Source organism: Copadichromis virginalis, linkage group LG12 (genome assembly GCF_057382275.1).
Source record: "Copadichromis virginalis isolate Kocher_CV1m ecotype Utaka linkage group LG12, C_Virginalis_male_GT1.1, whole genome shotgun sequence".
NCBI lineage: Eukaryota > Metazoa > Chordata > Actinopteri > Cichliformes > Cichlidae > Copadichromis > Copadichromis virginalis.
Genome location: NC_140629.1, coordinates 19,659,084 through 19,686,398, shown reverse-complemented (window position 1 = coordinate 19,686,398; position 27,315 = coordinate 19,659,084). Strand labels below are relative to the sequence as shown.

At 39.0% G+C, this 27,315-nt stretch overlaps 1 protein-coding gene across 1 annotated transcript in view; it reads left to right on the top strand.

Moving 5' to 3' along the window:
• Nucleotides 1–1,623: 1,623 nt before the first annotated feature.
• rasa1a (RAS p21 protein activator (GTPase activating protein) 1a) overlaps nucleotides 1,624–27,315 on the top strand; it is a 31,111-nt gene continuing 5,419 nt past the window's right edge. Inside the window, exons 1-16 of the mRNA XM_085475184.1 lie at nucleotides 1,624–2,888; nucleotides 16,696–16,848; nucleotides 19,203–19,338; nucleotides 20,262–20,332; nucleotides 21,879–21,996; nucleotides 22,290–22,321; nucleotides 22,563–22,615; nucleotides 22,732–22,882; nucleotides 23,041–23,119; nucleotides 23,559–23,682; nucleotides 23,785–23,941; nucleotides 24,085–24,172; nucleotides 24,945–25,025; nucleotides 25,390–25,547; nucleotides 26,945–27,021; nucleotides 27,134–27,306. Coding sequence (XP_085331310.1) covers nucleotides 2,353–2,888; nucleotides 16,696–16,848; nucleotides 19,203–19,338; nucleotides 20,262–20,332; nucleotides 21,879–21,996; nucleotides 22,290–22,321; nucleotides 22,563–22,615; nucleotides 22,732–22,882; nucleotides 23,041–23,119; nucleotides 23,559–23,682; nucleotides 23,785–23,941; nucleotides 24,085–24,172; nucleotides 24,945–25,025; nucleotides 25,390–25,547; nucleotides 26,945–27,021; nucleotides 27,134–27,306 — 2,187 coding nt within the window. The 5' untranslated portion in view covers nucleotides 1,624–2,352. The remainder of the gene's footprint in view (nucleotides 2,889–16,695; nucleotides 16,849–19,202; nucleotides 19,339–20,261; nucleotides 20,333–21,878; nucleotides 21,997–22,289; nucleotides 22,322–22,562; nucleotides 22,616–22,731; nucleotides 22,883–23,040; nucleotides 23,120–23,558; nucleotides 23,683–23,784; nucleotides 23,942–24,084; nucleotides 24,173–24,944; nucleotides 25,026–25,389; nucleotides 25,548–26,944; nucleotides 27,022–27,133; nucleotides 27,307–27,315) is intronic.

The window sequence follows — 27,315 nt, the reverse complement described above, 5'->3', positions numbered from 1 at the left end:
ACCAGCCACTCCTCACTGTTAGTATTTTCCTTTATAGTTTAGCTAGTTATTTTTTTCATGCAAATATTTACAAAAAGTGGCACATAATCTTGCTTTGATATTTTTAGTGCACACATTTTGTGTGTATCTCTCTCTCTCTCTCTCTCTACATATATATATATATATATATATATATATATATATATATATATACATATATATATATATATATATATGTATATATATATATATATATATATATATATGTATATGTATATATATATATATATATATATATATATATATATATATATATATATATGTAGACTACATAGACAGATAGTATTTATTGAGTTTTATTGACACTGTTAATCGTTGTCCATTCAGTTAAAGGAATAAAACAAAACATTTGTCCTCCTGGTGTTGTTCTGTAATAGTGCTGCAGTTTAGCACAACATGCAGATTATTCTCTTCATCTAGAGGAAAGAGGGTGATACAGGAAACGAATTCAGCTTTGCAACAATTAGGCTAAAATTGTATTTATGCATCTAGAAATAAAAAGAAAGAAAGACTTGGGTCCGTGCGTTGCACAAATCTGAACCTGGCTGCTATTTTAACGCGGTTAGCAATGACGTCTGCAGCACTAAAAAGGACCATGCCAGAATTAAAAATTCAAGCCTATTTCACTAGGAGCCAGCAATGTGATGGAACATCTGTGCGTGCTTTTTTTGAGCGTTTTCCCTTCACATTGGTATTTTAGTAGTATTATCATGCTATTTATGACTTTGCAATTAAAGCATTTTCCTGTTTTGTATAAACGTAACTGAAAGGTTGCAAATTAGTTTAAGCGGTTTTCTTGCTGCCCCGTAGTGCTATTGCCAATATGTTAAGGTAAACGCCTCGAACATCTTAAACAGCTGAATAGCATTGTAGCATATCTACCCAGTATGTTTCTATCTAACAGGATGCAGTGGTGAAATTAGTTAGAATTAGAGGACGTGGAACTATACATGCTGTCATTTACCTAGACTTTCATTACCTGTCTGAAGGAAAAACAGGAACACACACACGTACACACAAATCACAATGTGAAGTTGGGGCTTGAAAGGGAAACGCTCAGGTGTAACTGATAACATCACGGGAGATTTTGAATCTCTGTGTTCTTGTATGGAAGCAAGAATAAGAGGTACAATTAAAAAAATTATTTTTGCAGTTGTAGATTAAATGGGGAACTGTAAATAAATCCTGCCATTAAATGTTTTTTTTTCTAATTACTCTTTTCTGTTTATTGTACAGAGCCGCTTATCTGATAACTAGTGAAACTTGTTCGGTGCTGCTGACGTGTTAAAAACAGCAGATCAAAGGTGTAAACATTTCCTGCCACAGTATAGTAGTTCAGCAAGAGATTATTTGCAGAAAAATATCTAGAGGACTGATTTTACTCTGCTACTTGTCTTCTTTTCTGAGATCCTCTGGTAAGAAAAAAACAAACAAACCATAATGAGATTCTATATTTCATTTACGTAACAAGGACAATATCGCATTTTATTCAACTTAATAAGATTTAACGTGATTGAAGATGCCATGGATTAAATTTGGGGGGAAAAAAAGTTCCGCTCTGTGTTCACTTAGCTGTGTCTGATCTTTAACTGGAGAGGAGTGGGAGAGGGAGGGGAGACAAGAGCAGCGCAGCAGCGGGCAAGCCACTAGCCCCGAAACCCAGAAATAAAGCTTGTACGCAGATAATAAATGTTGGTAAACGACATGGCAGTACGCGGAGAACAACATGCGGCTCCGGGGATATAGGAGATAAGGCTGAAGTCGTCTGGGAACGCTACTGGAGACGGTTTAAAACTGAAGAAAACAACACTGGGAAAAAAGAAGGGGATTACACACAACAGTGACAATAAAACAACACTCATCGACAAGTGGTCTGCTTTGGTGCCGAGGGTGAAGTCCGAACATCCCCCCAGACTCAAAAATACCAACAGGAAATATAGGTGAAGTGATATTCTGTTGGAAGTATTGTAACGGTTAATCTCATGTAGTGTTTCTGCGTGAACTCTAAACTCAGGAAACAATGAAGACATAGCGAGCAAGAACTCATCAAGTGTCTCGAAGCTGCTAGCTGTCCCGCTAGCGTTAGCTCGGTGATTTTTGCAGGGAGCGAATGCGAGGCGAAGCTAACGCCCGCTAGTGCAGCCAAGTAAGCTAAGTTAGCTGTTGGCTAACATTAGCCGGCTAGCTGAACGCGTTTTTGAGAAACTTTTGGTGTTGTTTCCCAGGAGCCCAAACACCGGGGGATTATTGTAAAAACAGAGGGGAAGGGCAGGTTCCCTTCTGGACTTTTCCCCCTCTACGTATTTTTCTACTATGATGGCAGCGGAGGTCAGCAGTGAGGATACGGGCTCGGTCGCGACAGGGACAGGGGTGGCAGGCGGAGGAGGCCCGGAGACGACGGCCCCTTTCCCATACTATCCCAAGCCGAGCAGAGTCCGAACCACTGATTTGGTGCAAGGGCCGGCACCAGCCACCCGACAGCATTCAAACACATCTCCGGACTCCCTTTCAGAGATGAATATAATCTATTCCTCCATGCTTAGTGGGGATATGACCGGAGCAGGGAGTGGCGTAGCAGGAGGTGGACATTCAGTTTTTCAAGGAACAAGCTCAGGGACAGTGGGCGGCATGTGCTGCTCTCCAACTATGGAGGGTCCAGCTAGTCGGATCTCACCCACATCAACAGGCCCGGATGGGCCCACTGTCTTCCCACCACTTCCACCACCACCTCCTCCGCCTCCTAGCTGTGGGGGGCTCGGTGGCACTATGGATGAAAGCGACATGCAAGATGGGATGGAAATCGACGAAGAAGAGGTGACGTTCCCACTCTCCGCACCTCCCACTAACCAGTAAGTAAACCACAAGTTAAGTGACGTCTATAACTTCTAGAAAATAGAAGCACTAAAGCAATGTATTTATTTTATTGCGTTTTCATAGCCTTCCTGTTTTGCACTTGAGGTATATTTGGTAGATGTGGCTTTGAAATAATTTCAGTTCCCCAAGACACATTACCTAAAATACATCTGTTGTGCGTTTGCACACCTGTTATCCTAGAAAGCACTGAAATAACTGTAATCAAATTGAATTGTCAGGAGATTCAATATGAAATAGAAACCCTAGCAACACAGTAGTAATGCCTGTTCATTATTTTTTACAGAGAGCTGATTCACTTATAGTAAATGCCCTTATAAACATTCTCACAATGGACTACTACATATCAATAATTGACTTGGACAGCTGTTGTCAGCATAGCCTCATTTCACAGGATCAACCAAGCAGAACAAGTATTATGTATATACACAGTAAACACAATAATCAACACTGAGTAATACAGTGTAACAGTAACAAAAATGCCGTCAAGGATGTGGGACAACTGGTAGTGCAGGCGCTTTTGTTCACGTTTATGCTGTTGTTGGTCCTTCAGCTTTGCCCATTCTGCAGAGAAGTCATGGTATACAAAGAACTTCTTTGTGATGGAGTGAAACTGAGCGATTAAGAACATTCAAAATTGCACTCTGCAGCAGTTGTCCAGGCTTATTTGAGCTTTGTTGTTGTTTTTAGATTTCTTTCAAGTGAACTCGACTGTAGGTTTTTCGTTTCCTGTTCCACGTAATCTTTCAGCTTAACATTCAATTTTTTTTGTAGTTTTTATGTTTTTGGAAGAAGATAGGAAATCATTAAGTTTGGATAAAGTCAGTATATACATATCAGGACACTTTCTTTGAATAGTTCTTTCAGAATTGAAGATGCTTCTCGAATAAGAGGTAAAATGTCTTTAAGAAACTTAAAGAACTCCAATTTTTTTTTATTATTCCAAGCTCCTTAGCCTCCCTTTCTTTTTCTGTTGTATCAAAAACCTAAATCAACAATTGTATGGAGACCAACTTGATTCCAGGTGTCGTTGGTGACAGTTGTGACAATTCGAACTGATGCTCAGGTGATGCACAAATACTTCCAAAGCAACTTTGTTTCTTTGATTAAACAAAGCATTTTTCTTGTTTTAGATTTAAGTTTTAGGCTGGCAAGAACCCTTGGCACTATTGGCCCAGATACATTAAAATCAATGCCTGTGCTTTTGACAGAAATCCATACACTTTTCTGTTATCTACTATTTATAGTAAAGTGCATAGTTCTCTGTAATGCTACATGGGAAGTAGAAAATCTTGTTTCTTGTTTGCTGCACAACTGTATGCTCTGAGAGAATGGCCATCGTGTCTAAATATTTTGCCTGTGATTGAAGTGAACTAAAACTTAAAACAAAGCATTTGCAAACCTTTTTTCTTTTCTTGTCTGCAGCACAGTAAATTCTGCCTAAGCACTGTACTTTAGAAAGCATCTGACTAATTGTGGGTACTGTCATGACTTTATCAGGCATGCACAGAAACCCATGTTCAAACCTGCGTGCGCACTGCTGATGTTGTAATAACCTAAATATAGGCCTTCCATTTGTTATAGTCTCATTAGAAAACTGCTGAGCTTTGTCATTTCTGGCCCTCATACTGTGAGATATGGAAGTGACTAGGCTTGGAGTGTGGATTCAGCTCTTATTTTAGAAGCCATTCTATATCTCGCTGTCAGATTACAGAGGAAGGGGAAGGGCAGCGTTTTACACTGTTGCCTGTTTTGGTAATGAATAACCTTAAGTGGAATGAACATCACTTATATCTAGGCTCCTACCTATCCTGCTGCTTTGGAAATTGTAGTTTTGCCCTGGAAATGCAGACTTCTTCACAGGTTTACACTCACCCCAGTTTTTCAGCTTGAAAGATTTTCACTGAGGCATTGGAGCAATTACTGCGTGTTATGGGGGCGGCGGCTTTCTTTGGTTTTACTTGCTTCATCATGCGTAACTTGAATTCAAATATTTATCTGCTACATTCGCTAAACCTCTCACCAGTACCTAACTTTGGACTAGAGTAGAATACCCAGAATCTTTTTGACTCTCACCAACACAGTCTCCTGTGTCTTTCTTAATCGAGTTGTGCAAGACATGTTCACAACACAAGCTTTTCCGCTGTATTGGCTTTGTGGTTTGGTGAATTGTTTGTAGTGGTTGTGATTGCACCGGAAAGCTGGACCACATTTTTGGGTATTATTAGTATATAAGAATTGTGTGGCAGTTTATTAGAATGAGGTTTACTATTTTTGATTTGGATGGATTTTCTTTGTTCTTTAAGGTAATTGTATTCCGTAAACATCTGAATAAAATACTACAGTCATACACTTAATATACCACTTGTGTGTTTTTTACATGAGAACACTTGCGATTGGCAGTAAAAGAAAATTCAGAGAAATGACCTCCTGAGAGCACTTATCTTATCACTTTTTCTGTCACTGGATGCAGCTCAGAAACAGGCAAGTTATGAGGTGCTGACTTTGTCTTGTAAAGTTGGCCCAGTAAAGGCTGGGATCTCTCTCTCCTTCTGATTGTGCCACTGATCCACTGTTGATAGAAGGGGCTGATGTGATGTCAGAGGTGCTGCGCAGTGCATCATGCCAAATCTATTAGGTGTGTAACTGCTCTGAAACAGATAGTATCTGAGATAGAAGCATCCAAGGTCTCAAATTACAATTAGATGGGTCGCACCCTGTTTTGTCCTTGGGTCCAGTCATGATTGAGTAATCGTGCCTGCAGTCAAAAATAACATTTTTAAAAAAAAAAATTGTTATTATTCACCCTCCACTCTCAACCCCAACAAATATTGTACCTCAAAACAAATCAAAAAAAGGAGGCAGACTACTTAAACTGTGGCTTAAAAGTAAAGCTGAGGGACATTGACAGCTTACTGCCTTAATCACAGTGATTCTGTATGTGTTGTTCATTTGATTATGTAGCTAGTAAACTGTTGCAAACTGTAACAGTATAAAAACAGTCATTGCTCAACATGAACCTTGGTTTTTAACATCAATCAGGGTTCTGTTTATTCTTGCTAAGCAGAAGATAAAATTCTGAATAATATCAACAAGAAAAAGCAATAAGTATGAAATAACTTACTAAAACAGTTACTTAAATCACCTAATTTCTTCAATTACTTAAATAACCCAATCAAGTCTGCAGTGTAATTTTAGATTTAAAAATATTGCTAAATTTCTCCTTTTTATTTCCCACAGTGTTGGCCCAGCTTGTCTATGACAGCTGATTATTTTCCCTGCCTGTAATAAATTAATTTCCTCTGTAACAGTAAAACACATTAGCAGAGCTTTCACATTCCCCTGCCAGTGCTGACGAGGGCTAAAGCCAGCTAACCTGGATACATTAGGGCTACAAATAAGACTTGCGGGCTATAGTCAAAAATATTATCTAAACGGGGTATTGTCTAGTTTCCTGTGTGTATTTGTGTGCATGTATGTAGGTAAAAAGTGGAAGAGGGCTGCATTTTTTTAAGATAGCCATATTATATACATTCTTATATTAATAATGAATAATTTGCAATGGCCACAACAGTCTTAAAAGGGGCACCTTCGGTTGGAATCAGGTTCAGTCAGTCCTTCAGCTTCATTAACATAGTGCTGCCTTTTTTATTTTCATTTTAGGGATTATTTTGCTTTTGATTTTTAGGATTTTTGCACACAGTTTCTGTCCAGACCCTGGGTCAGATTTAGCTATCAGGCCCTATTTTGATCATGTGTGGTTAAAAGCACTGTATGAATGTTTGAAAGGATGTTTGATAAGAAGCTGATGATTAACAAAGATGCAGGAGTGAAGATGTCAGGTGGCCTCAGTAGTGTGTGTTCCTGCTACCTTTAGAAACCACTGGCCGTGAGCCTGAGCTTAAACAAACAGCACATTGGGAAATGAGTCGTTGATTTTGAGTTTCCACGAAGATTAGAGGGGATTTTAAGTCCTAAAGGGTTTCCCACAGGAGGTTGTGGTAGGCGGAAGGAAGGGAAAAAAAATTGGAAACAAAACTTGGATTTGAAAATCTGTGGTTGTGTGAATGAGTTTACCAGATTTACCAGTTGGCTGTGGAAACATGTCTGTAGGTTTACTGCTAATTTTGCAGCAACACTGCCTAATTGGCCTTTGTGATGAAGGCTGTTACAGACAATGGAATTCTGATAAACCACAAGGACTGATTGCATAGTTTAATTAGATTATTCCCTGATGGAAGCTGTTCCTAGTGGTCAATATATTACAGCACTTTTATTACAAAGCAGCATTTGATTAATAACACTGTGACAACCATTACACTCTTGAGCATGCCATTTCCTGTACCTTATTTTTAAAATTATTGCAGCTCTCCTAGTGTGTGTGTGTGTGTATGTGTGTGCGTGCGCGCGTGTGCATGTAAATAATATATAGAAGTATTAGGCTGTGATTGCTCGTTGCTCAACAAATATCCCCTCAGTCTCCTGAACCATTACAACCAAGGATGATCATGCTTAGGGCTGGTTTGACTGATTTGCTGATTGATCCCGCTCCAACTTTTATTAGTATAATATCTGTCTTGTGCATTCATAACACAGTCTATAGTTTCCATATATTTCCAGCTTGCTATACATTGTCGTGCTATACTCTTCCAGCGCCCACATTGCCCTGCCTTTTCTCACCCAGCATCCTGTTTTCAAGACTTCTGAACCATTCATTGTGGCCCTAACAGGATCCTCTGAAGCATTTGAGTTGTGTTTGACAATGTGCAGGATTTCTGATTTGAATGACTTTTCTTTTTAACTAGGTTTGCTGATTGATGGATTGGGGAGTGAATGGAAAGTATTACAGTGCCAGGTTAGGCTTTGGTATTATAGTACTACTGTCATGACTTCCTGTGATATGAAAAAATTCTTTTTGCGGCAGTGATGCCGTTGCAGTGAATGCTGAAGGAATAGCCACATAACTGAAAACTGCTGTTGCATGTTTCCATTTTATTGTGAGCTACAGTATCTTGTTGTTTTTTTAACAGGTGGACGTGGTTTTAGTTCTTGTCATAAACAGTGTTCCTAAATGTATGCTTGAACTTGTAGTAATCAAATGCTCAGAGGAAGATTGTTGGCATATGTGGGAGTGAAGCTTGTTATTATTACTGATGTAATCCTGTTATTTCAAGGAAGCTGATTCACAGAAGGACAGCTGGGGTATTGGCTTGAGTGACTGGGGATTAAAGTGTTGGCTGGTTATCATCTAGACTGAGCAAAGCTGAGAATCCGAAGATTGACTTTCCCATATCTTCATCTGTACAATTTCAGGTGTGCTGTCACCCTCATTATTGAGTGAGGTTGCTAGCAGATGTTGTTTGTCATGTGACAAGCATGGTATTTTACTATAGTGTCATTATATTTTTTCCCCCCTTGCTAACTCCTGGAAGTTAATCATGTTTAATAGAAGCTTATACATAATGAAATTAGAACTTGCTCCAAGTCACAACTGGTGTCTGTCATCAGCTCTACAACTTCCTTTCTATTTGTTGTGGAAACATGAAAAAACAAATGTAAGTAAATGATTAAAGGATCACATTTTGCATGGGAGTTGTTTGAATGGCTACGCACTTGTGATGCACTTGTTTATTCTGTAGGGTAATAAGACCGTTGACCGTGAACTCCTGAAAAGAAAATTCTATAATTTAAGATACTCCTTGAATTTCATGGCTGTACAAACATTGTTGTCCATCAGCAACACCATGCTAGCATGTTAGGTTTTAATTTGCTTAATTTTTTTTTTAATGCAGGTCACAAAGCTTTGTTTATGCTCGCTGTTGTTAAATTTGTGGTTAAGCTTTGGTGCAATGTTTTATGGTTGCCATGTGCATATGGAAAATGGATGAGCTGGAGGTATGGGTCTGTGTGCACGTTCAGCTCTGCAGGTATAATGGCGCTTATTTTCAGTTAGCGCAGGATGCACTGGTTCTGCTTCCCATTTGGCACAGAACTCAAAAGTATTACTGCAGCAGTTTGGAAAAAAAAAGAGACCTTTTGCAGATAATTTTGGCAAAATTTGGTTTATGCTTGAACACCTATATTTCAAAGATGCAAGTCAAGCGTGCCTCAAGCTTGAGTGTGAAATTTTATGGTGGTGTGGATTTTTTTTTTTTTTTTTTTTTTGGGGGGGGGGGGGGGGGGGTTCATTTGTTTGTTTGTTTTTTTTGCACAATGAACAAAGTAACAAGCACAATCACGGCTTCAGCCCATAAAATGTGTTAGCCCTAATAAAAGTGAGATAGTCATGCATTAGGGGATTCAACAGTGTTGCCTTTTAGTAAATGGCCTCAATGTTGCTAGACTGGCAGCTGTTTTAAAGCTGTTTTTTCACAATTAATCATCACTAAAGGTATTTGATCAGTCCAGTTTAACCTGAAGAGGATTTTTAAAGGCTTAAGACTTTCATGGAAATAATTAATTTACCATGTTAAGTGAAAAGTTGGAAAATTGCCTGCCACATAAAATAAGCCGTGGTAGTGGTGGGGAAATTAAGCCAAGGCAGTGTTACTTTATGCCATTTCTAAAGCTAGCTGCCCTCATTGCACTGTGGTGCAATGTTTAATTTAAGCCTTTAACAATTTAAGAAATTATTCAAGATAGAGCTGAAGGATTTAGGCAAAACTTTTTTTTTTTATTAAACGGATACTACAATTTCAAAATTTCACTTTCTAAAGTCAGCCTTGGTTTCAGTACTTGCAAACTAATAGATTTTAAATGTGAAACTTGATAAGAAGTTATGTTATCATAACATATCTTCATATCTATTACTTTAATTTCTAAAGCAAGGACACAGTCAGTTAATTAAGAAAGCACTAATAGTAAAGCAAAAATATGCTGATTTGGTAGTTGCTTTACTTGGTTTCACAATGCTGTGTACCTTGTTAAGCCAGAGTTATTTAGGTGACAAGATTGCCCTATTTTTTTTCTTTTTTCTTTTATGGATGTGTGTTTTTTTTAGTGTTTGTGGGTAGCATGCAAATGTGTGGTCATACAGTTGGCGGTATATGTGCAGATATGCCACTCCCTACCCCTGCTGTTCCCCTGCTTGGAACACCAATCGCCAGCATGCTCGTGATACGTGTTTTTAAGGGAGAGGGAGAGAGAGACTAAGGGAGAGTAAGAGAATGAGATTGAGAAGCGGATGAAGTGGGAGCAAAGACCAGCGCTTGACAGCAGCTGAAAGATCAAGTTGTGTTATTCTTCAGAATAGCTTCTAGAGAACCAAAGAAGCAGACAAAACCATCCAGCTGTCACCAAAATAGGTTGTCGGTTGCATGTATCCAAGTCCATCTGCATCTTTGTGTACTCCTGTTTATCTTTCTTCCATGGATATTGCTCATTAACCCTTGCTACGGGAGATGGACGTAGTAAGGCACCAAAAGGGTCACATCACCATGCTTGGTACGGATTTAAAGCTGCCGTTGGTCTGCTCTACACGTCAGAGCTTACAGTTTTTGCCTGGCCAGCAGCGCTGTCGGTGGAGTGGGTGCACCTTGTGAGAACACGGGACACAGGAGGGAGATGCAGCAGAGGGTAAACTCGGTGTAAGTGGGAGATCAAATCAGCCTATAAATCTCATTTTGCATTCACAGCTTCTTTTTCCTTTTTACTTCTTTACAGTTGCAGGAACCCCTTTTGAGCTTTTTTTATTTATACAGGTTTAAAAAAGGTTGTGAACTGGATTGCAACAAGATATATTAAGTATTAATTGTTGCAGTTTTTCAGACATGGCTTAACGTATGTCTCCAAAACATCTTAAAAATAAATTTAGAAAATTGCATGATGCTTAACCTTGGTTAGGTCAGCTTAGGGCTGGCGTGCCACTGGTCTGGCAACACTGGCAGAGACCCTGGAGTTATGCATTTTTTACATCAGAAACACTCTGGCTGGGTACAGACAGTAGTGTTCCTGCAGCCTGTTTTCACACCAATCTGCTGTCTAAAAGTGGGAAGCTGCTGCCAGAAAGTCTTGTGCACTTAGCTTTGCTAACAACAGTGCAAGAACTCGAAGTGTAAGAATCACTTACAATGTTCACCTCCATAATTTGTCAGTTTTACAAGCAGTATGCTCACACTATAGAGCCTGCAGAGATAACATTTTTTCCCCAATCACCATTTCGGACTCCACGAACCTGTTTATTTCCAAAAAGTGTCAATAACCGAATAATCATGTCTCTGTATGGTGTATTGAATGAATAGATTACACATGGAAGAAAAGAGTTGTTTAACTTTTGTGCACATGTGGTATGTTTTTGTATCTTTAACTAAATTGCAGCCTGTTGTTATCTAGCAATTGCACTTAATTCATGATAACAGTTGTAATTCAATTCGCCACACTAATATACTGCAGAAACAGTAATTTATTAACGGTTTTGCTTGGAGAAGGTTTACTGGTTTATTAAATACTCTATATGTAAGCATATGGTCAATAATGTTGTCATTGTCCAATTCTCAGACCTAAGGCACGGAAAGGTGCTAAAGGTTATTATGTGCAATTGTATGGATATATGTGATATGCAAAGAAAGCTAATAGAGTGCATTAGCTCTATTTAAGAATACTGGAATCTTGAATATGTGTGTAAAAGGTATGCCAACTACACAAAGTCTGTAGCTACGAGTTGCATTGCTAATGTACAGCCATGCACTATTTCTTTTCTTGATCCTGATGATGGCTGACAGTATGTCTGTGGAGATATTTGAGTCCAACTGTCAAGACGAAGGAAGATGAAGAATTGAGGCATAAGCTAGAGAGAAAGAGCTCCCAAAACTCCTTAATGAGAGACAGACAGGCACACAGAGAGACGATGTCTAACCCACTCAAGTCACAGTAATCTGTGCCTGTCCTGTTAGTCTTATTGCCCCTAGAGACTAGGCTCCAGCAGACAGGAATAAATATATATATCAACAAAAAAGCGTTTTGTCTGATTTTCTCACGTGTGGTAACGTAACAACAAAACTGAACATTGAGTGGATGACCACAAATACTAGAATTGTTGCTTGCAATCATCATTGAAACTCAGATTTAAATTCTCTGTATAGCATTTTTGACAAAAAAAGGTTACTGTGTAAATTCATCCATAGTCTGGTGAAGCTTGTTAAATCCTTAAATCTTATCCTGTCCGCTAATTTTAGAGACTGTATTTTCAAATAGTAGCATGTCATGACTGCACTGTTTTTGGGTTTTTTGAGGTGGGGGTTTAAGAAACAATTCACTCTCTGGATGATGCACTTTGCCTTCATGATATAGACTGATTAAATTTGCTCAGATCAGTCCGTTGATGTGATTGTCTGTCATTTTCTATATCCATTTTAATGTCTGTGAATGAGTCCCTCTGTGGGTAGGATACAATATGGTTATGCTGTTATGGTGATCCTGTTGTCTAATACCCTGATCATGAGTTGGGTGCACACGAATGACCCAAACAATTTTGTTATTTGTTATTTATCCTCAGCTTTATTTATATTGTTATTTAAAATGCCTGTATGGAACGACTGTTCTCCTGTTAGTTAGACATATAGGTTTTATATCCATGCATGCATGCTCATAATTTTTGTTCTGCAAGCTTGAATATTAAAGTATGATTAAGTGCTAATTTTGTTCTATTAATAAACAAGTATTTTATCCATTCAAGTACTTCTTTAAATTTGGATGAGTGCTTCTCTCTCTCTCTCTTTCTCTTTCTCTTTCTCTCTAAGAGTCTGTTGGCTGTCTTTGTGTAATGAACCTCTCATTGTAGTTAGATTTAAAAAAAAAAAAAAATGTTTTGTGCTCTTTGTGGCTTTGTGGTGCAGGCTGTCCTTTCTAGAACAAAAGCTATAAACAGCACGTAACCCTTGTGTCTAGTGATAGAATATTTTTAAGGCTTTCGGTCATCAGCCCTGTATTGAGTCATCTTGCTCAACTCACTAGACTTAGGCATGCTAATGTGCAGCAGTGCACAGTGATATTGTTCTTAAATGCATTACACGGTTAGCTAAACTGTCCATGTAACCTACCCAAGTAAATCACTTGTTTACAAGCTTAGCTGGAAGGTTTATCTTGGCCTCTTGTATCGTGATGGAGTGATAAAACAGGTCTCTGGTGTGAAGATACCATTCAAAATGCAGGCATTGGCTTGGTGACACTGTGGGAACATGGGTATCTGTCACCTAGTGTGGACGGCACACTGTTGTCATTACATTCAGGGTGGCTGTAGCTCAGGTGGCAGAACAGGTCAGCCACTAATGGTGGTTCGATCCCAGGCTGCCCCCTGGCTGCATGCCAAATATCCTTGGGCAAGATACTAACCCCATGTTTGCCTACTGGTGGTGGTCAGAGGGCGCCAGTGTCCGGCAGCCTCGCCTCTGTCAGTGCGCCCCAGGGCAGCTGTGGCTACAATGTAGCTTGCCATCGCCAGTGTGTGAATGGGTGAATGACTGAATGTAGTGTAAAGCGCTTTGGGGTCCTTAGAGAGTAGAAAAGCGCTATACAAATGCAGGCCATTTACCATACTGTAACGTATGGGAGTTGCCGGGCTACTGTGCAATATAATGAAAATAGTAATGTTTTTAACATTAGTCTTTAGAAACACACACACACGGCCATGGAGCTGTAGTTGAAAAAGTAAATTCCTTATCTTGTGCCGAGCTAAACCAAAACGTCATGGTGTTGCTTGATGTTCGTGTTTTGACATGAAAGAGCATTCCTGAAGCTGATAGTAGCACTGTCTCATATCACCATTGCTGTGGCTTATTTATCTCAACACTTCTCCTTTTGTTTAACTATTTGCATCCCGTGTCATCATAGAGGATATATAGCTTACACACAGAGCTGAAGGAAACTTCATCCAATAAAATAGTTTTACTAAATGTAGATGCAAAAGAGCCTAAAGTTTCACAAAAAATCACTTTGATTATACTTTATCATGATGTGACATATGATGTTACAGCTCTCTTTTACCACCATTTAGTGGTCCACTATCCACAATTGTCTCTCTGTTATATGGAGTGCAGCTAGCGAGTTTTCAATGGAGTCATTCGATTACATTTAGATCACACATTTTCTTTTTTGTATTTTGTTGTTGTTCATAGTGGGATGTAGAGCAGGGCAATATGGCCAAAAATATTTATCACAATATATATTTGAAAATTTGCAATAACGATAGAACTAACGATATAATAGATGCAAGCCAAAATACTTTACAACTCCGCAACTTTATTAGTGCAAAAAGCCCCCATCAATTTAGTTTCATTTAAACAAGAAGCTGTTTTTTATGTGCATTAATGCTATATAAAAATTTAACAGTGCAAATGCAAGTTCCTTGCTGACAATTTAACCAAAAGGCATTTTCAGTGGAAACTGGCCAACATATCCTGAGCATAACCATGTATAATATCCACAAAAGTTAAAAAGAGGTGTTTTGCAACATGAAACTGCAGTGTGCCAAATAAATAAGTCAAATACGTATTTTTCGGACCATAAGGTGTGCAGAATTATAAGGCGCATTAAGCGACACAATAAGGTAATGTTATGTTGAAGCACAGTACGTATTACTCCGCGAGGCTCCTGACTACGGTAGCCGTAATGATCCGACAATCCATCAAGCATTGCAGCTTCATAGCTTACCAAAGTCACACTAAAAAAATTTTTAACCGATTTTTGGGCGCCGTGTACCACACAAAATCAGTTCAAGGTCAGTAAGCACAACCAGAGTTCATAAGGTGCACCGGATTATAAGGCGCACTGTCGATTTTTGAGAAAATTAAGGTGCTCTTAAAAGCCTTTTAAAGTCCAAAAAATACAGTAATAACGACGGCCCGCTTGCATGTTCTACCCCAAAAAAGTGTTTTGGTGTGTATCTGACGGACAAAAACCAAACCAGTTCCACATCACTGAAGTTGCACCATTTTTAGAAACCAATTCTGGTTCATCTGTTTCATTCAATGATCCGCTTTTGCCCTTCTCATTCTCCGTCGCTGCCATGCTTTTTTCGCCATGTACGTATGAAAACAAAGGCTCTGCGCATGCGCGTTTTTACCCATTTCAATCGTCATATTTCATTTTCTTATCATTGACTAACATTCTACTGTTATACCGTGAACAGTATAGTTTGGCCCAGCCCTAATGGGGTGGACTTTTGAAATCGCTGCATCATTAACCATTAAGAAAGAATTAAAAAGTACAGCTGCTTGAAATGTCTCAATAAGTGCAATTTCAACAATTTATGGGTTGCTATTTTTAGATTGCAGAGGGTCGTTAAAGGCACAATGGCTTCACATGGAGTATTTTGAACAAAGGAAAAAAAACAAAAAAATGACAATTGGAGCAACTTGTTAAGACAAGAAAATACTTCTTGCTTTCCATGTTCACTCATGTTTACAAGTGCTGGCATCAAAGAGGCAGAAATGGCAGTTCATGTTAATGAAACATCAGAATCATTAATTTGTTCTCTGAGATGTCATACTTTGCCACTTCATCTAGTTGGCCACCCTTTGGTGGGCTGGTTCTGGCTCACCGTGTCTTTGTTTGCCACACCCGATTAAAAGTAAGTGTGTGTGCGTGTGTGTGTGTGTGTGTGTGTGTGTGTTGGAGGAGTCGTAAACAACTTAAATAACCTCATTCCATAATAAGTGGAGCTTAACTAGCCAGTAGGATGTGGTGGAAAGTTCTTTTTGTCTGGATGTTATTGTTTTCACAGTCATCTGTCTTTGCCTCTCAATGTTATTTTCCCATATTTCCTCAACCGCTTAAGGGCTCCTTGGCCCTTCTCTCTCCAGCTGCTCTCGATTGCCATCTTCAATTCTCGTTATCACCAAAAATCCCCCCCAAACCTCCCTCATGGACACACTCCATCTCCTCTTCAGCAACCTTTCTCCAGCTTCCTGCATGATAGCAGAGTTGATGGCATTTTTCTTTACAAATGGAGACCTGTACTTCCCTAAACCAGATGGGAGCCATTAAGGCCTCCTGTGAAAAGAGCTACTGCAGCACCTCATTCATCATCTCACCTCTGCATGTTTTCCAGTCACTGCCCTCTGTTCTGAGATGCAACACTGGCCTAAATTTGGAAAAACATGTTAATTTTTTACCCCAGCTGGCAGGGCCCTTTCAAATTCAGCCCCACCTGCTGAAATTTTAACCAATGTCGTTCTTAGGTCTTCTGTTTAATTCAGAAAGCAAGACTTAAATAGAGTTAGTAAAAACTGAAAAAGCCAAACATTTGCTTTTATGAACCTAAACCTTGTCTTTTGAACTAATGGACATACAGTGCTAAAGTTTTAGTTTAATCTCTAGATTCAGTAGAGATTGTAAAGCCTTGATTAAACTTTGTTCATCTGTGAGTCTGTTAGGTTCTGCTCAGGTTGGAATAACATAAATTTCATCATCAGATAAGTTCGCAGGATGGTCAATGCGGACTGGTTTTTGTGACTGTGAAAACTTATCTGCAGAGAAATATCACCACAGTATGTCACTATGCATGAAGCCAAATGGACTTCAAAGAAGTATAGCAGGAATAAATACTCGGCCGTTGAGTTTGTGGCCGTCTGTGTCCAAAACTAGGTATAATCAAGCATTTAGGTTGTGTGCTGCGTGTGTAATGGGTTTATTGTTTTTATATGGCTTTTTTTTTTGAGTTGTAGTTAAATATAGCTTGACTTGTCAACATATTGTTTCATGGTTATAACTTGAGAAATTCTGCGTATAAACACTTTATGCTGCATGTTTCTCCTTGTGGCAATTTCCTTACTGTTTGTTTTCTCTCAGGTGGTACCATGGCAAGCTAGACCGAACCATTGCAGAGGAGCGCCTGCGCCAGGCCCGAAATCCTGGCAGCTACCTCATCAGGGAGAGCGACCGCCGGCCCGGTTCCTTTGTCCTGTCTTTCCTCAGTATGACCAATGTGGTCAACCACTTCAGGTATGATTTTTCTACACCATTCAAACAGAATATAACTCTCTGACTGCTCACAGAACTCTGGAAAGAGAAGTTAATTTGAACCTACTTAGCCTACAGGTGTTTCTATAATTTACAGATAAATCAGAGTGGTTCAGGCCTGAGGTTTAAATAAAATAGGACTGTTATTGATGTCTTATTTGTGTTTACCCTAATAGCCATGTAGACTTTGAATGGCTGTCTAGCATGGTGTTGCTAACATCTGAGACCAGAGAGAAATGTGTGGTTGGAATAGTTAGAGTAGCATGGTGCAACATGAAGTGTTTCATTTTTTTTTTTCTATGGCATCTCACAACAAGCAGGATCCAAGTTGTAGGAAGTCGCCCTCGGGTAAGATAAAATCTCTGAAGTACTGAAGTTATTTATTACCTGTTAACCAAAAGGGCAGAAAGCTAGAGACTACAACAGAAGGGCAAGTTCAGAGATTAGCCCTTATTTCAACACTGTTAATGTTTAAGAAAGTAGATTCTGGGGTAGGTCAGCCTTTTTGTCCCACAGATTCAAAGACTATACAGAGCTTAAAAACAGTGTTTTGTCATGGCAGCTTGTACATTTAAATGTTTGCTGCGACAGATGACGCTGTGTGTGTTTGCGTGTAAGGTGGACAAGGTGTTTTTTTTTATGCAATGTGTGTGGGTGGACTTGATGCAGAAGAAAAATGACACCACACTTGTTTAACAACAGTACCCTGGAGCATTTTACAACCTTACAGTCAATAAAAAAGACGAGAAGAAGATAAGACATTACAGTCTGTCCTTTCCTTCAGTGGTTATGCTATGTTAATATTAACTCTGCAGCTCACCAAGATTCAGGGCAAACATCATCTAATTAAGTGAAAACGACATGATCTCCTGTGGACATATTGCCATGATGTCATCAGTTACGGGAGAAAGGAGCTGCTCTGTATATGATTTATTCGTGTTATTTTAGTGAGTTAGTGTTTGTTAGAGATTTGTGGTTCCGTAACTGGTTGCAGTTCAGAATCCGCTTGTTAAGTGATGACGGGCCAACCCTGCTTCCAGGTCCAAGCTCCTGCTGTGTTCATTAAGGCTGTTGTCTTAACTTGTAATCTTAACTAAATTCTTTATATATTTTTTTATTTAATATAAACAATCCCCTCAAAATAATCTGTGATCATCGTAGACCTCTCTGCCTTTTTATTAGCACTAATCATGTGCATCATGCCTTTAAGCTCAGCTTTAAAACCTTACATACAGCCTATGGACTTACGGTTTGTCAGACACCACATATTTGAATGCTTCAGATAAGAATCTCTCTGAAGCTAACTAAGATTTCAAAAGGACATGAAGCTTAGGATCGAGAATTTTTCATGGTGAGTAATCCAAACCATGCAGGAGAATATGCGTGACTAACCTTGAGCTGTGAATGGATCATCTCCAGTATTCTCTGGTTGTTTGGTCAATTTTCAGCATCGTTTCCTGCCTTTTGATTGCATTTGTCATGTCTTCCACCCTCACATGAACTTTTTTAGAAGGGAAAGTTGATATCAGGGTGTTTATTGTTACCCTAACCATAAATCTGTAGCTAGCCATCAAGTAGCACACCATTATATGCCAGTTAACCAAATTCCAATAATCCTACAAACACTGCCGCTGTTTGGTTTCTGTTTTAATTTATGTCTGAAGTGAGAGCAGAGCTGCACATTTTAGCTAGTTGACTTCTAAAGCTAGTTGACTTCCCGCTAACTTCTAACTCTGTTAAACTTTGTAATTCTTGTTTTGTTTTGTTTTTTCCATTGGTGCCTGGATGCTAAACTTTAGTGTAACACCTGGAAGGGCACCCACACAGATCAATTTAATTGAGATGAAACAATTTGGGCTGTTTTTAACTCTCAGCGATGCCACAGTATTTGAGTTCAGGAACCGAAGAAAAGTTTGACCTGCTAATAATGTCAGCAGATAGCAGTAAACGTACCCGTACACTGCAGTGATTTTCAGGTTTTTAACCTGTGTCACAATTTCCCATTCATATCTAGTAAATGGGTTTGGGACTGCTGTCGAAACAGACTTAATGGATTGTCTTCAAACGCACAGACTGTCAGCACTGATGTTTCATTGTGTCGGTATGAGCTTACCTTTGCACATATGCATGTGATGAAGCAGTTTATCGTCAGCTGTGTTTACACCAGAGCTGGATGGTGTATCATAGGAACAATGATGGAAGTAATCGATACAGATAATTCAACTGTCAAATAAATGAGAGTTGAACTCTTTTTGATTGTCTTTACTGCCCAGGGGTTTACCTGTACTTAAAGCTAACCGCGGCACCTTCTTTATTGTTATGTTTTCTATTAACAGGATAATCGCCATGTGTGGGGACTATTACATTGGTGGGCGGCGGTTCTCGTCCTTATCAGACCTGATTGGTTACTACAGCTATGTGTCTTGCCTTCTAAAAGGAGAGAAACTGCTATCACCAGTGGCCCCTCCAGAGGTGAGTGACTCCATGGCTGAAGGTATACAGTGTAATTCAAAGTACTGCGTTTAAGATAAATGTAAAGTCTTGTAGTGTTCCTCTGTAATTTTATTTGACCCCCGATTTGTTTTGTCACACCGTCCCCAATGTTTCTCAACTCAAAGTAGGCCAAGGTTGTGCTATATTAAAAATGAACTCCTCGTCAGTTTTAAAAAACTTAACATAACGTGAGAAGTTTCTCGTGTTTTTTTTTTTTTTTTTTTTGTGCTGATATAAATGAACTATGACTTTCAGATGGCATATCATTAATGATTTCCTTTTAAAAACTGAAATTGTGATGGTTGGATAGCTGTGTTTAATGTAGCGAATAAAATGTGTGACTGGCAGCTTGTTGAATTAACGGTCTCCTATGCTGTTTTGGAAATAAGTAGAAACGAACTTTCCCCAGGGCTCTATCAAAACTTCAGACCCTTTTTATATATACTTAACAGTGTGCAAAATGGGACAAGAGTAAAGTGTGCATAATGAAACCTAATCTCCTGAAATGTCCCTTAAGAGTTCTGATCTGATAAAACGTGTGAGGGTTGAAAGATGAGTGGAAATATGCACCTTTTGAGATAACTCGAAGTCAGCCTTCACTTCTTTATTATTTCTTTCTTCCTTTTTTTTTTTTTTACGCCACTTGTTCATTGCAAGAGGAAGTATTTTACGGTCTTCCTTTTCCTTTTTTTCTTTTGCCTTCTGGCAGATTTCAGAACTGTTTAAGGCAAAGCCTGGGCTAATATTAATTATGCTTTTTAAGGTAGTGGGATTTACCCCAGGGAGCTGTAGTAGAATACTTGATTTTCAAAAATAATTGGAGGATTTTACATGAATATAATTCTGAAAGGTCAGGGCTAAGAATGAGGCTTTTATTCTTTTTTTTATTCCTGTTTCCACAGCCTGTAGAAGACAGGAGGCGAGTCAGGGCCATACTTCCATACACCAAAGTGCCAGATACTGATGAGATCAGGTAAGTGTCATGTGTGCACAAAATCTGCTTTTCTTGTCTTGTAGGGCAAAATCCTCGTGTCCCAACCATCACTTTCCTAAAAGTATTTTTTTGAATGTGAACCATAATCTTTTAGTTGCACACGAGCCACAGTGACATCCTAGACCTAAAAAATACCTATTCTTAGCACAAAGAACAGCCTAGTCTTCCTTTCATTTTTGTGGCATGACACAGCAGGCTGGAAAGCACATTATCTGACTTGTGACTGAAAAATGGTCTTGTCCCTGTCATTAAGCTGCAGTAGGCACACTTACTGATGATCCCAGCTATTCCCAATTTCCTAAATCTGATAAACAACTGTCTGAAGTCAACCTCAACGCTGAGCCTGCCAGTGAGCCACAGGCTTAACTGAGCACACATGCAACATTTACTTCAGCTTAGGGGTAGGCGACATGGTTCAAAATTTTATCATGACAATTCAAGAATAATTCCAGTGTCGAATTTATAAAATAGTTAACAAAATATTATTGATGCATGCGGGCAGCAGTTTAAAAAGTAGGTATATGGAGGGCATTTTTTTGCAACAAGTTACTGTTGCTGATCACACACTTCCTAATTTTAAGTGTGACATGAGGCGCCACCAGCCGCAGCATTCTAGTCTAACAGTAGTGACACAGCAAAAGTCAGATTTAAGCACAAAAGTAGCCTACTAAACATTTTAGTTTAACATTACCTAAAGTACCTTAACCTGGTAAGACCTGAACTCTTTCATGGCATGCTTTTTTTATTTCTCTTTGCTATTTGGGCTGACTGGGACCTGATGAATGTAAAAACAAAGAATTACCTGATTTTTTTTTTTTGTTTCTGAGGAAAAAGAGGTCCACATAAGAGGACGTTTGTTTTAAATTTCGATGGAACAATGGCAGTGTTCTTATAAGTGGATATCAGGCCCTTGCAGAACAAAATTTAGTGTTTTGGTCTAGACAACCCAAAATGTGATGTCCACATATGTGGATGCCAGTTCCTAGGAGGTTAACTTTAACTCTTCAGGAGCCTGTGCAATATTGTCACATAATAAAACTGAAAGTAATTTTCCACCTGGTATGTTGTATCAAAATCTTAGCTTTTCCACCTTCCACTATTCTTTCTCTCATATGAAGCGGAACTAGCGAATGCTCCGATGATGCTCGGTGGAGTCTAAATCGTCATTGGAGCCTGATACAAGGCTCTTGCTTCAGACATGCCCGGGCTTGTCTCGTTGGGTGTACAGTGAATACATGACGTTGCTATAGCAATATTGAGATATGACATTTTTATATTGTGTAAAAAAAATTATGCTGGTATTATCACGAATGAAATGATATGGCACAGCGCTACTTCAGATTTTAGTAACGCTTTATTTCCACACTAAATTATTATTGTCTGTATATGTGTTCACTTTACTGATCCCAAGTTCACATTAAATCACAGTTGAGATGATAGTCCCCTTACAGAGCGACAATGCGATGCAGATAGTGTTGGATAAAGTCTTTCTTAGTTACCTTATTTTGACTTGATCTATTTGCAGCTTCCTTAAAGGGGACATGTTTATTGTTCACAATGAACTGGAAGATGGCTGGATGTGGGTGAGCAATGTTCGCACAGAGGAGCAGGGACTCATTGTGGAGGATTTGGTGGAGGAGGTGGTAAGTACGGCCTGACATTGAGAAGCTCATATCACCTTATTTTTCAAAAGATCTTTATCAAACAATAAAAGTCAATTCGGTGGGAAAAAGAACAAACAAAATTAATAGTGGCATCTGCACAGTAGTGTGCATTAAAAACAAGCACTGCACTAGCACTGTGAGGTGACTGCAATATAGGACACTAAAGTAGGCAAAAGCATAGCACCCACAGTTGGGATGGGATATATGAATACACAAAATAATTGCATGACATTGTAAAAACTATAGACATTTCTGTTTGTGATCATTTTCAGGGCCGTGAGGAGGATCCACATGAGGGAAAAGTGTAAGCTCCATGGCACTGAACTGACTTACTTAGTGTCTGACATCTGTTCTCTTCCATAAAAATCTGTCCTCTCTGTTACAATAATTTATCACACATAATTGTATTACTGTAGTTTATTATTGCAGAAAATGCATCCATACGCGGAGCCTAGTTTGCTTTGTCTTTTAGACATGTGATCACTACTGAGCATTCGGTTAATTGCGTTAATTCAGTCTGTTTTCCTTCTGTTGCTCTCCTACAGCTGGTATCACGGAAAGATCACCAAGCAAGAGGCCTACAACCTTCTGATGACAGGTACACTTTCACTCAGCACTGCAGACTTTACAGTTTCTTTTTGTCCCAAATATGTTGTGAACATTATCTAAACGTCTCTTTTTCCTTCACTTCTTTTGCTCCTTTTAATTTCATAGTTGGTCAAGTGTGCGGTTTTCTAGTCCGGCCTTCAGACAACACACCTGGCGACTATTCCCTCTTTTTTCGCACCAATGAAAACATCCAAAGGTTTAAAATCTCCCCCACACCTAACAATCAATACGTGATGGGGGGGAGGTACTATAACAGGTATGTCTGCCAGTGTGGCTGCCTTCAGTGTGGCGATGCAACACAGTTATATAAAGAAAGTTGAAGTATAACTGTAGCATTTCTGCAATGCAACATCAGCACATATTGAGGATGCCGATGTAGTTGCTGATGAGCTGAGTGTCTTTTCTCTCTGGCAGTGTTGATGACATCATCGACCATTACAAGAAAGAACAGATTGTTGAGGGTTACAACTTAAAAGAAGCTGTTTCAGTTCAGGTAAGCAGTTATATGCTAACGTCATATAGTGAACCTCACTGTATTTTTGACTTAGCAAAATGACATTCGACAGTGTGTTTTGTTTTGTTTTTTTTGTGTGTGTGAGTCTCTGAAGATATTAGGGCTTAGCATTTGTGCCACCTTGGAAAGGCAGTGTACAAATTTTTTTCTGAGATGTCATTTTGTTGATATTTGAGGTGAAGTTTTAGAGCTTAAATGAATGCAAGGTGGAGGACTTAACCTTAAATATGTTAAAGTACTACATTTTAATATGATTGGACTCTCAGTGAACAGTAAATGTCAATTTTTAATAAAAATCATCCACACTTCTCTTAATCAATAGACATAACAGACGGAGAAAAGCGATGTAAGCTGGTCGTTTGAATGATGTCATTTTACCTCTGTCCTTACACGGTGTTTGTTTTTGTATTTACTGTAGCACCAGGAACAGGTTCTGACTGACGTAGTGGATGGGAGAGAAATTTATAACACTATCAGACGGAAAACAAAAGATGCTTTTTACAAAAACATTGTCAAAAAAGGCTACCTCCTGATCAATAAAGGTTTGTGTAACGTTGGCTCGTTTTGTCTGGGCTTTTATCTTCTTGTAACATCGTGAGTAACTATTATCTCATTGAGAGTCTAAACTTTGATTTCTCCCACAGGCAAAGGCAAACGGTGGAAGAACCTTTACTTTATCCTGGAGGGTAATGACGCACAGCTCATCTATTTTGAAAACGAGAAAAGAGCCACGAAACCCAAAGGGCTGATCGACTTAAGCGTGTGCTCCGTCTACGGCGTGCACGACAGTCTGTTTGGCAGGTCGGGCTTTGAAATCTAATCAGTGGTTTCATTTTTTACACTTTAAAATCTGAATGCTTAATGATAGCAGTTGTGTAGACATTGTATAGATGGAAATTATTTTTAATCGTTAAAGCATTTTGTCTTCTGCTTTACTTTTTCAGGCCAAACTGTTTCCAGATTGTTGTCCAGCACTTTAGCGAGGAACAGTACATATTCTACTTTGCAGGAGAGGCTACAGAGCAGGCACAGGTAAACAGAGAGTCAGCACTTTACTGTCACAGAAAATGGTTAAACAAGGCAGAAACGCATACACATTCTTAGAAATATTTTTATACACATACATTTACTTTTCTGAGAGCTGAGGGTGCTTCTCTAAAAGAACAAGGATTTCAACATCGTTATCTACTTTCGTAGAACTCAACCGACTGGTATTCTTTCCATTTGTCTTCTGCTAGATCAGAGTGCAAATTTATTCCATTATTTATTTTATCTTTCATGTATCATTGTCTAAAGTGGAAGTTAGAATGCTGGGAAGAGAAAAGTAGGAAGGAAGGAAAGAGCTTACGAACATACTGCATCATTTATCAAACCCCTTGAATTAGAGGTGAAACACCACTTTAATCACGCCTCAGTTCTTTGATTTAAAATCTTTCTGAAATGTCATAAAAATGCTCGAAAGTGAAAGACTTATTGCTGTAGCTTCAGTTTGACCTGATGGTGGCAGTGTTGTTTCACTGTAGAATTACACATTTACACTGTAGCACCGGTGGAACAGGTTTACTTTAGGACAGCAGTTTTCTCTTGTTTTATATTGTAATATATTCATTATAGTATATTTTGTCTTAGATAAGTTTGGGGCCACAAAACATTTTCAGTTTCCAGATGCAAGTGGCCACCAGTTAGAAATTTCACAATAAGACTTTCATTTTATTCCTTTTTGTGGAATAAATGAGTACACACTGTAAATACAGTATTTTTTTTTTAATGTTTTGGCCATTTTCTTCTTTCCTTTTTTCTGCAGGATTGGATGAAATGCCTTCAAACCTTCTGTAATAACCTAAGGAAAACCACTCAGCCCACCTCCAACAAGAGGCTTAGACAGGTTTGTATAGCAGCACCCAGTGTGTGGTCATGATGGCAAAGCAACACAGCAGAAGATTAAATCCAGTGAATAAAGAGGCAGCTCTCATTCAGGTGTATGTGCAAGAGAGGGCTGCAATTGTGACATCAACATTTTAAAGTTTAAAATGTATCAAAACGTAATAATATTGTGAAAGATTAAACACTGATTATTAAAATGGCTTGTATATTAATTCTTCTGTGATGAGGCAGTTGTTCTAATTTTTCTGATTAAAGATTAATTCAGTAGTTTGACGAGGTTCTCCTCAAATGTCATGGCATATCAGGACATCTAATTATTGCAACCCATCAGTGCATATGTTTTAATCTTTATTGCTGTCTTTCAGGTGAGCAGCCTGGTGCTGTACGTGGAGGAGGCGCACAAGTTGCCAGCGAAGTATTTCACCAACCCCTACTGTAACATCTACCTGAACAGTGTCCAGGTTGCTAAGACGCACCCGCGGGAGGGGCAGAACCCCGTCTTCACTGAGGAATTCATCTTTGAGTAAGTTTGTTGTACTTGTTTATTTCTCTCCTTTGGCTTTTGCTGTTATGTTTCTCCCTTCATGTTTTATCCTTCTAATGTTTCCAGCTATTTTTATTGCTTAAAATCACTTCATAGCATACTAGCATCATGCTATATAGCCAGTGTAGTGCCAATGTTTACCACTGTTTGAGAGAGCACAGATAAGACTGAGGTGTCGAAAGTCTGCAAAGTGAATCTGCCCCAGGACCATGTAGGAGTGGCATAGTTAACAGGAAAGTACGGTGATTCACATATTCTGCCTAAGGAAACCCATATCTTTATGGCCGTACACATTAACATTGTCACTGAATAAACAAGCTGCACCGATGGCATTGAACATCGTTTTTTTTGTTGTTGTTTTTTTTTTTTTTTTTTTACACTTTTGTAATTTGGATATTAGCTCATGCGACTGACATCCCTCTCACTCGCAGAGTACATGTCATGCTTCAGTTCATCTCATTGTTGCTTAAGCAGCTTCCAGCTTGATTTAGCCACTTTTCATGTCACTATAGCGACAAAGAGTCTTGCACTGTGGCCAGTGCTGCTGTTTGAGCAGGGTTCTTGCTCTCCTGCCAAAGATGCACATCTTTTTGTGTCTGCTCTGTTCAGTGAGTGGCAGAGAGGAGCTGAACCCTTGAGTCAGCGGTGTACATACATGCAATGTTTTTCATCTGGTTTGTTAATGCAGGCAGAGGCCTTACACCCTGGAAAACACACACACACACTTTTTTGTTTGAATTATTTGACATGTAAATGTAGCTGAAATTACAACTCAGCTTTTGTCCTTAAGTTGATGTTTGGTGGACCCTTTAATAAAATGCTTTTTCTTGTTTCTCACTGGCTGCACATGCAATGAACTAGAAAAGTGTAACATGCAAAAAATACACATCTAACATCTGTGATGTTTATCTGAATAGATACTTGAAGACATATGTAGCTGCTATTATTGCTCTTTTGATTCTTCTGAGCTCTCAGTCTGCAGTAATATAAATGACCTGGCATTTATATAAATACAAGAGCACGCAAAGGAGGAACACAGCCTGAAACCAAGTGAACGATTTGTTCACAGACTACAATTTCTTTCTCATTTTTTTAGTATTATATTCCATGTAAATGTAGTCATTGTTTTACAATTGGAGCTGAAATGCTGTGCATGTGATGCTAGTGAAGTTGAAGTGTTTGCTACATAGCAAAACATTAATGTGGCAACATAACAAGATACACAAACAGATTAAAGCATATTCCCATTTATATGTACATATGTTAACAGATAATTTTGAAAACGATGCACTTGAATACCGGTACTGTACATTTGAAATGAGCAGTGTGTGTGGTTCCTGGTTTAGAGAATGATGTGTTTATCTCTGTTGTTTCAGTGACTTGTCCAGTGAAATTAACAGATTTGAAATCAGCTTGAGTAACAAAACGAAAAAGAGTAAAGAAAACGACATCTGTAAGTAACAGCTTCAAGTTTTAAAACAGATTCAAATCTGCATTTACTTTATTTCCGTTATCTACCCTTTTCTCTCAGTGTTCATCGATGCCTCAATGTCTTCCCTTCTCAGTGTTCATGCGCTGCCAGCTAAACCGGCTGCAAAAAGGCCAGATGATTGACGAGTGGTTCCCTCTCAGCTCCTACGTTCCTCTGAAGGGCATTGAGCCAGGCTCCTTACGTGTACGTGCCCGCTACTCCGTGGAGAAGATCATGCCCGAAGAGGAGTACAACGAATTCAAGGAGGTCTGAACC